General features: G+C 33.6%; 1 protein-coding gene across 1 annotated transcript; it reads left to right on the plus strand.

The window, feature by feature from the left end:
- Positions 1-347: 347 nt before the first annotated feature.
- LOC113230865 lies at positions 348-9,367 on the plus strand. The gene is made up of 3 exons (XM_026464970.1): positions 348-1,315; positions 2,446-2,582; positions 8,434-9,367. The coding sequence occupies exons 1-3, from the start codon at positions 504-506 to the stop codon at positions 8,607-8,609; spliced, it is 1,125 nt and encodes a 374-aa protein (XP_026320755.1). The 5' UTR covers positions 348-503; the 3' UTR covers positions 8,610-9,367.
- The last annotated feature ends 1,464 nt before the right edge of the window (positions 9,368-10,831 follow it).

A 10,831-nucleotide genomic window follows, 5' to 3' on the forward strand; every position in this document is an offset into this window, starting at 1 on the left:
ACACTTTTATTAAAGTGGTTTAAAATATTTTTATAAAAACAAACTACAATTTTCTTTTTTTATACATATTTTATAAAAATGTTAAATTTTCAGCAAAATTTTTTTTTAGAATAAATAAGAAGTAAATCGGGACTGCAGAACCGTGACCGTACTTTTAGACAAATAACAATCCATAATTATTTGTCACTAACTTCATAAACGTAACAGTAAACTGTCAACGTCAATGTCAAAGTTACGTTTGATGTGTTGACTTGGTTTTACAGTTTGTGGTTTGTGTTGATTAGGAAAAAAATCACTTTTCATTTACGGTTTTTTTTGTACATATTATAGCTATATTAATTTCCACCCAAATAGATTATAATTAAGTGCTTAAAAATAACAGTGAATAAAAATGTTTTTATTGCAATGTTACGTACATAACCAAACTGGGTAACCTATTAACCAACCCTACATTTTAATCTATTACGTTTAAAACTTTTATATTTATACAAAAGTTTTTTAACATGAACATGTTGTCAGCACAAATGCCAAAAAATACTATTCAGTGTCTTAGGATACTTAGGATAGCACAGAACTATCAAACTGTAAGTGCTGCTTGCTACACTACTACAGTAGATGTCCTTGACATCTTCACGAAAGAACTTTTACAACGCCACAGATGCAGGTTAAGAAATAACCCCTTAGAGGTTAAGAACCTTTCAATTAGGTACTTCATGGACTCGGAAAACTCTCAAAAGGACATTAAGAATATGACTACTGAAGAATTAGATGAAGTTGTACTTCAATATATTGCAAAGAACAAAGATACCAAAATAATAGATTTATTAAGAGATCTCATCAAGCATCATAAACATATAAGTGATATTACAGTAAAGAAGTTGTATAGAAACTATAGTATTGCTGGGAAAAGTGATATCATAGTATTGCTGCAGAAATATTCTTTTAAACTATACCCACAAATGCACAAACAAAATGGTGAATTTATGCACTATCTTGCAACAGCGCAATGTATGAGAGGGAATTCAGAAAAAGGTCTATCAATACTTGCAGATTGTTACAAAAACAATGAACAATTACGGGGTTTTTATCGACTCATTTTTAGAGAATTAATACAGGATTCTGTACTAAATAGGTCTGAAGCATCTCTAGTAATTTTCAAGAAATATGTATTGGAATTCAGTGAGAAGTTTGGTGATCATTACCCACTGATATGTTTCTGGCATTTGTGCTGGTCAAGCTCATGGTTTTCTGATCAGACTCTATCTACTGAATTGCTAGAAAATTCTGTAAAATTACAGGAGATTATTAGAGACAGGTAAGGGTTTATGTATTTTATTGCTCTATTGGTGGCGCCACCTAATCAGTGTGTAATATTTATTATGTATTATTTATATTTATTCTTTGGGGCCATATGACAAAACATTAACGCAATTGGAAATAAAAGCATTGAAAACATTACAGTTCAGAATCCTATAACACAACCCCTCAACTTTTGTCATACAATAATTACATTCCGTTTAACATGTTATGTGAGTAATGATATATGTAAATTTTGACTGATTTAATGTCGTTAAAAGTGAACCTCATCAGTCTGAGATATGTGATCCTAAAATATCTTTTTTTCTGGGTTTCTTGCAAGATGGATTCATAACTTTTTGGATTTTTGTCATTTTTTTTATGAATTATGTTGTAAGTATTACTGTAAATACATCTTATGAAACGAAAAAGGCTGACATCATAAAAACATTTTTTTTTGTTCGACATGTCTGTTATTATGTCTTCAAGGGTATTTGACATGTATTGAAAATTATGCTTTGAAAAATGTTAAATAGAGAATCAGGATTTGTGAAAAAATAGCATATATAGATAAAGAAATTTAGAAAGATACAACACTTATTCCTCATTAAGCTACAATCTAATGATTGTTTTGCTAAAACCCTCTCACAACTCGCATTATACTTTGTTGAGATGTTAAAAGACTAATTGCAGATTAGTTACCAGCTTGTTTGTGTGAGTTGATTAATGTAACAAATGATTATTAAATTCAAATTTCACACCTGCAAAACTATCCATCTTCTTACCATAGCCCATGTAGCTAGGCTTTTTTGAAATTTATTTTATTTTATTTTATTTTTTTTATTAGTTGAGTCGAAGTAGTTGAGTAACTTTTTTGAAATGAGTTTCTATATTGTCCCATTGCAGGACAAAGTGGTTTTTATAGACTGTAATTTTTCACTAAAAATATACATGAAAAGATCAAAATAGTATTCAATTAAATCTATGACACCAACCAATTTTTTTAATACTTTTTTTGTTCTTTTTTACTCATTTGAATAAATCAGTTCAATATCTGTCTTCTTTCACCAACTTAACAAAAATACCTATAGTATACCAGTACCTATAGTACACCAGGTAAACACTAAAATATCTCTTATAAATTTCCAGGGCTACAGCATTCAGCATCACAATCTTACGGGAGGAGTTCAACGAAGATGCGGTTCTTCGATTACTTCAGACACTTCTCAAGTATGATATGATAGAGGAGTACGGAAAGGTCTTGCAGGTTCTGTTTAGTTATAAAAGTAAGTATATAAGGGAGGTTAAGAACTGTCTTTACAGTGAACAAAAATTTATTTGTTAACATCTTAACATCTGTAACTCATCTATATTCGAAATTGTAAAACAAACAAGCTTAAAACAAAATTGCAGTCTTCATTAGGTCATATCGTATCGACGGCATGTGTGTAAAGGTTGTTTGTTTGTTGTGAAAAGATCCAGATACCAGTTGGAAAAAAAAACAATATCAAAAACATTAAACTATTAAAACTGTAGAAATAGTTAGATGAATACATATTTCGTTTTACAATACCTATAAAATGGATGGAACAGCCGATATATAGTGCTCCTTAACTCTCATTTTGAAAATTGCTAAGGATTTACTATCATGAACGATAATGGAAAGTGCATTAAAATATCTGACCGCACAAACACTGAAGGAGTGAGAGTAAAATACGGAATTAAATAATGGGAAAGATAACTGGGACCGAACGAGAGAGCGACAAGGGTAATTGACAAGTATTGATGTTTATTAACAAGTAACATCACATGTTTGTAGGACAAAGAAAGGACTGAAAATAAATATACTAATGATAAAAAGTGACGGGATGAACAAGTGCAGTTTCAGTGCCACTCAGAGGTTTAAATCACAATGATGTTATGGGCACTGCCACAGCGCCCGTTCTTAAGTTGACAAGTCCCATGTGCCTGTAATTTCCCAGCACCTTTAGCCTTCAAAACTTGAACACAGCAAGCGCTCAACTTACTTCTTGGCGGCAGAAATAGGTAATGTCGCAGTACTTCCCTGGACGAACTATTTCGCAAAGAGCCTAACCTATTAAAATTAATGTTACACTAAAATACATTGGAATGTGTATGTATGTAGATGGATACATGTGTCATACAGTGAATGCTACAATATCGGCATGTATTTGATGTTTAAAAATTGCGCGCATTGAAACACTTCAAAGGTTACCTCGTTCGGTTCTAGGCTAAACGTGCACGTGAGACTCCAAGGCAATTTCAGACTGAGGCCTTCAAAGAGTTCATTGTTGTTTTTGAATTTTCATTTTTTAAAGTTACTTGTCACAATAGGGAGGGATCTCTTTCGTATTAGGTACTCCAAGCATTTGCCAGTAAGCCGCTCTATTGTTACATCACTGTTAATAGGATTACACGAAAAAGAAACTGAAAAACTTGTTTGTGGTGCGGTTCACACTTTAATGGTCCTTACAAGCTATACTAATGTTTTAACTACATTATGTATGCCACATACTAATGTTTTAGCTACAGTTTTTAGTTGATTGAAAACAGATTACAATAAAATTTTCAGCACGTTCATTCTGAATCAATTAAAAATTTTAATTAGGGTCAGGTGGGGTAAGAGGAACATCGGGGAAAGAGGGACGTGAAGCCTTAACTCCTAAAAAGTTTAGCACTGTATCTCATTCTGTAAAACAGACAAACAAATTAGTTTAAACAATTTTAAAGAGATCTCGCTACGATACTCCAAATCCAAAAGGCGAAAAAAAAAACTAATTTGACAGTTGTGAAATCTTGAGAACACGAGATATACGTTACTCCATTTTTTTGGGAAAGAGATAGGTTAGCACAATTTGCACGTTTTCGGCAAATACATCGTAAGTATTGTATTTAGCGTATTATCACGATTGTTAAAACATGTACCTAAAACTGATAGGCAAGGCAAGTTTAGTGTACTTAGAAATTCTTATAAGAATTTATCAGTTCTTCATAGAGCTTAAAACATTTTACTCAAAATAAGGCAGGTTCCTTTTACCACACGTAACAATAAGTTTAATTTAGTAAAAAATATGTATTTTACGAATTGTGTGCAGCGTAAATTGGAATGTTCTTGGATAGACTAAAAATAAGATATTTAAATTAATAAAAAAATATTAACTTTTGTAACTATACTCCAAAATAGGGTTGTTTGCATTATTGCAAACATTAGCTATAACCGACCCCGAGAACGTACTTGAGAAATGAACTTTTCTGAATTGGTTGGCAACGCCTTCAATTGGCGTTTATTCCACCAGGCTATAGTTTATGTTAGAGCTCGTAATTTTGTTTGAACCTTCCCAAAATGCAATTCGTGGTACGCCAAAGCCGCATCAACCTTAGCGGCGCCCATAAACAATGACATTACATTACAATTGTCCTGTACCATTATACCTACTTACTATAGCATCTACCCTTCATGACTTGAAATAAATTACACATTATTGTTATTATTATAATATTGGAAATGAAACTATTTTTTCGGAACCAAGTCGTTTATATTTGTTTTTTCAAACAAATATATATACGTAACAGATTAATAACAGATACATAGGTAGTTGATGACTTTACAACTCATCTGTGGCCATGGGATCGTAAAGGGCCCGAAACGTTGGTTTGTTTGAAAAAATAAACAAATATTCTCGATTTCGATCCGAAATACAGTCTTAATTCTAATACAATTCCAAAAACATATATGACCAATTCTTTTTTTATGAGCTACAGTGGGCAGATATAAAATCCAAATTTATAGATATAAAATCCACGTCCTAATGGCTTATTGACATAGTGCCATATTTGTTGACCTATACGATAAAGGACTTCAACGCATTACAATCAGAGACTCAATTCCATGTCGTAATATTATTTGAAATAGATACGTAAATGTCGTGTGTTTAAAATTGAAATATATCATTATCAACAGTCATCGCACGTGATTTTATTAATTAGTAATCCACACGGTCTTAGTAATTATTTTGTAATGTTATTCTGTGATCTGCGGTGGCCACTGTGTTCTTAAATCGACGTCGCATCCAGGGTCATAAGTCTCCTAATTTCCTTGACGCAACTGGTTATTGGAATTCCATTGAGGTTCTACTGACATTTTATAATACCAAGTGACGGGACGAACAAGTCGTGCGCCTGGTGGTAAGCGAAACGCGTAATCCATAACAGTAGCAGTCCCTCTCAGAGCTTTTAATCGCAAAGATCTTAGGGGCACTGCCACTACACCCGTCACCCTGTGACATAAGTTGACAAGTCCTATTTGCCTGTAATTTCACCAGCACCCGTACCCTTCCAAACCGGAAAGCAATAATGCTCACATTACTGCTTGGCGGCAGAAATAGGTAAGGTGGCAGTAGTTCCCTGGACGAACTCTTTCAGAAGGAGCTCCACTGCTACTGAAACTGATTATATTGTAATTATTATGGCAATATTTGTTATTCTGCTAAAATCTTATTGCAATGGCTGTTGAGTTTCAACAGCGTCAGTGGAATTTCATTTATTCAATCACTAATGATTGATGGTGCCCTACTAAAACTACTATGGAAATTACTATGTGTTATTAATTGTTATCTCGTTTGATCAGCAATTTAGACTTCAAATTAAATATTTATATAATATTGTATACCACTCACTTAGGCAAGATGAAAAAATTTCAACGCCCACCATCACAAAAAAACATTAAAAACGTGTATTTTTTATATTAATATTGACACAAAAAAATCACTGAAAAAAAAATTATATATTAAATTATGTAATAATATATATATATATATAATTTAATTTATATATATATATATATATATATATACATAATATTTTATATATATATACATAATTTAATTTTAATTTTTAATTTATATATATATACATAATTGATTTTTTATGAAGATAATTTAGGTTTTTGTTTTCGAATGCGATAGCACGCCTTGGACAGCGTCAACGCCCCCCAATTGCTTCTGAGACCCCTACAGCCCCTCTAGGAGTCTTCAGCGTCCACTGAGGTAGGGACCACTTCGGGAAAGTCTGGTTTAGTCCATTATCCCCCACGCAGTCCAAAGCAGGTTGGGAACTTTACTCATTTTCCGAGGGTTGTAAACCGTCTTCGCCGTGTAGGTTTCATCACGATGTTCTCCTTTACCGAAAAGCTTATAAACTGTAAATTTCAAACGCACATATATTCCGAGAAATAAAGAGGTGGGATCCCGGATTCGAACCTAGAGCTTTTGCTTGACAGGCAGTGGGTCAAACCCATATTTCTTTATTGATAATTAACTTGGTACTTGGTGTCCGCAACTGGATGTCCAGGCGCCTATTTTGCGTGTAGTTGATAATTTACTTATTTATTGATTTAATTATTTATTGATAACTTATTTAGCATTACATAAAAGAAGATAATGCCCTAAATATGCGTATGTTGTATAATAAGGGTATTTATAGAGGTGTTGTTTTTATATTGTGCGCATGACACTCGTTATACACGTATTAAAATTATTCCAGTTTGGTTCTTTATGATGTTTGATGGGATTGTGTGTCTGTGTATTAAAAAAATCTGAAGTTCTGAATTCCTCTTTAATGGAAAGTTCAAAATATATACGTTTTATGTCATAGCGCTAGAAGAATAGAAACTAGATTTAACAGAACAGACGTCACGTATTTTTCGGCTGAATTCGAATGTAAAATAAGTATAGGCTGTAAAATAAATAATATCGACGGTACGGACAAAACTAGTACCACCATTTCCTGATCTCAAGTAACTGTATGATTCGCGTTAAGGATGCAGTCAAAGCCATGTTCTTGTAAAGTTTGAAATTCTGCATTTTGTAAATTAAGAAAATATATAAATAAAGCTAAATTATGGACAATGTCAAGAGGACGTAACTCTCTATACCGCTAATGATAAAAGCGGTCCAAAGTGTAAAAAACTTGATGTGATCTTGACTACTTATACTTTGTAACGTGCATGAATGTACCAGCAACGTACTTTGAGATAATGGATTTCGTGTATTTCCAAACTTCTTCCACACCGCTTCACCACCTCACCATCTCACCACTTCCAAACTTTTCAGGTATAAATAAATAGTTTAGGTTTATAAAAATTAATTTCACGACAAATTTTTTTATAGCCTGTATCGTGGGTGCCATGGACGCATACATAGACAGCCACAAATTACTTCCAAACTCACGAGAGAAATAAATGTAAGCCATATAAATATTTCTTCCGGCCCTGGAATTGAACCCGGGACCGCTGTGTGGCAGATCGGCATGGTTATCGTTCGGCCACGTCGGCAGTTAAAATTTAATTTTCCTATATACTTAGGATTAAAACGCTTATTACACTACCCGATTTCAAGGGCCCTGTGTCAATGTTGGGCGTGGCCTCTAGTTCGGGCGCTTGTTAATTTATATGTAATTCGCTCAAATTAGGGGCCCTAAATATCTAATATCTTCTCTTTTCTCCCTAAGTTAGACTTAGGGTCCCTTGAAATTGTAAGTGTACTAAACGTTTTACAAATTCGGAATTTGCGTATTCCTGTTAATTATTAGCTTAAAAATATACGATATAGCATGTACTCACCTCTCGCATCTCAATAAATACCATTTGGAGATATACTAATATCTCCATCCGCTGCTGCAAGAAGCAGTCCTTTAGTATTTCTGCCAGCTTACCTATTTCTATTAGCAGTAGAGCTCCTTGCAGTACCTCACTAGACAGGGAAGTACTGCCACCTTACCTATTTCTGCCACCAAGCAGTAATGTAAGCATTGCGTTCCGGTTTTCAAGGGTAGGGGTGCTGATGAAATTACAGGCACATGGGACTTATCAGCTATGTCTTAGGGTGACGGGCACAGTGGCACTGCCACTCCGATCTTTGCGTTTTAATGTTCTGAGTGGCACTGCAACTGTTATGGACAGGTGTGTCGCTTATTAACAGGTCCACGATTTATCCCATTACTTGGTATCATAAAAAAATCTGTCAATTTTTTAAATGATATTTGTAACAAACTCCTTCGTGACAACTTCTTTTGCAACAAAACAAATTAAAGCTTATAATTTATTCTTCTTTTTTACAGTAAGAATTCGAGATATAAGAGGCTGTACAGAAATCATCCGAAACTGCGAAACATTAGGCATCGCACTGCCATCAAACCAACAAAAAAGATTTATAAAAATGCTTATTAATGGCAAACATGGACCTGATAGTAAACCTGCTAAGCCGTCACTCAAGAACTTCAAATTGAAGTTTTAGTGTAGAAATTGTGTTTTTATTTATGAATATGGTGTGAGTCCGAAGGAAAGGGCTGCAATATTTTTAAGGGATACCCATGAATAACAACAACGCTTCAAAGGACTTGCCATAGTAACCCCTCTGAATTCATGGAAATAAATTACGAATTCCCAGGCGAGGTGCAACCTTTGCCGCGAAAGAGTATTAAAACCTGTGTTCCGTCTTCTGAGAGTCTTCATCCTCGACACGAATTGCCATGGCCGATCTGGAAGTCTATAATTAAGCTTCGGATTTTCGGATTTCTAACCTGAATGGTTTGTGCGGTGCGATTCAAACTATGGCCCATCTCATATCGTGTCCTGCATGCCCTAATACTTGCACGCTTGAGGATTTAATGGCGGCTACTAGTGAAGCGGTCTGCGTGGCTGAGTTCTGGGCCACAATAGCACCTATAGTGTATGTCATCAATACGATAAGAAGAATAATTATATATTCCATACATACATTCGGATCGAGTCCATTAAGTATGGAACATTTCACCTTTCCATCGGTCGCTGCAGAGACTATAAATGGGGATTCAGGGAATCTAAGCCAATGTGACTGCGGTGCTTCAACACAGTTCATGCAGCATTGGTTTGCCCTCGTGCCCAAACACCTGTATTCTGGAGAGTGTCAATGCACTCAAAGACTGTGCAATCAAGGTGGCAACATAATACTCAGACTCATATAATCCTAAATAAAGAATATCATGTGGTAAGAACCTTGTTTTTTATCAAATGTAGTAAAGAATATACTTTTTTTTTAAATTGCATTGTTGTTTAATTTTTTGCATAGCAACAAAGAGTAAATCAATCGTAGATTTTTTATTTTGACGATCTTGGTTAGGATCGTGGTTGCTATAGTTCATTTCATATAGCATGGGTACAGTGACATTTGAGATTTGAAGTATCTGGAAATTAGTGATGTAAAATCGAAGAAAAAAATAATGATTTATATATCTTATCAAGATAATTTGTAACGAAGAGAGAATCGATTTAGAGATAATAATTTAAGAACAAATAATAAATAAAATAAAAAGGATTCATATATTATGTCATTAATTTACTAAAAAACTACATAACAGATATAATCAACAACAACCAAACAAAAAGGCGACAACAATATAATCAACAACAACGAAACTAAATTTGAACAATTACTCCAACAACAATTTGATAAAACAGACCTTTAATATTAAGTTTATTGAATATCACGATGTTTTACTACATTTAATTATTTTTTGTAAAATTACTCCTCTAGTTTGTTATAATTGCTAATACAATAATCAAACACAAAGAAAAATTCCTTTGAACTTGAATTTGTTTTGGTCTGGGTCACTAGATGTCCTGGGTAGTTGTATAGTGTCCCGGAATTAATTTTCTTGTTATAGTACTCCCATCCCTATTCCCTAGTTTGATTTTTATTAGTACAATTATAGAGCACATTATATTATTTAAATAGGACTTGCGCTAAGGAGTGGGTTCTTTGTTTGAACTATTATTTTCATTGTATACACAGGTGTAACAAAAAGAGTGATAATATTTTACATCTAGTGCTCACTTTTGATTGCAAAAAATTTTGGACATAAGTTTTGTTTCGCGTAATGTGGATCCGATAAATACATTTTGTACACGGTACCAAATTTTATTCTTCACAGTTATTTTTTTTTATACACATCGTAGGTAAATGTTTAAAGTTGTGTGCTCTGTATTAGTGCAACGTCAGAATTCGTATTCAAGAATAAAGGTACAAATTTTAACAGCATCCATGTTTGAATTTAAATCGTATTCAAAATTCACCCCAACGAAATCAAATAACTTACGCCAAAATTTAATATTTAGATTTTAAATTGTATGGGAATAATATAAGTTTTTAATTTAGTATTACACTAAAAAGATGAGTGGCACGCAACTAGAGTACGCATGAGACGTACAGGGAACTTTGATATTAATTTGAATTCCGATGAGGTAAGTGTGAAAGCCATGTTTTATGGAGACAGCACAGTTCAGACAACCACAACCTCCTTTATAGGCTTTAAAGATTAAACTTCTGCAGTCTGTCATTTGTCAAGTCTGTATTTAACAAGTTGATATAGTTTCTTTGTGCTTGGCCAATGGCTACCGTTTGGCGTACAAAGATATTGAAAAAGCTATACCCAGCTATAGTCCATTTGTTTAGGTACTTAACTAAATGTAAACAATCTT

This window comes from Hyposmocoma kahamanoa, unplaced genomic scaffold, assembly GCF_003589595.1.
Source record: "Hyposmocoma kahamanoa isolate Upper Pololo Valley unplaced genomic scaffold, ASM358959v1 64, whole genome shotgun sequence".
NCBI classification, from domain to species: Eukaryota; Metazoa; Arthropoda; class Insecta; order Lepidoptera; family Cosmopterigidae; genus Hyposmocoma; species Hyposmocoma kahamanoa.

Excerpts from the sequence above, each read along its gene's own strand:
- LOC113230865 (XM_026464970.1), top strand. The coding sequence starts at position 504 with ATGAACATGTTGTCAGCACAAATGCCAAAAAATACTATTCAGTGTCTT. Across the intron at positions 1,316-2,445 it reads CAGGAGATTATTAGAGACAG|GGCTACAGCATTCAGCATCA; the intron begins GTAAGGGTTTAT and ends ATAAATTTCCAG. Across the intron at positions 2,583-8,433 it reads GGTTCTGTTTAGTTATAAAA|TAAGAATTCGAGATATAAGA; the intron begins GTAAGTATATAA and ends TCTTTTTTACAG.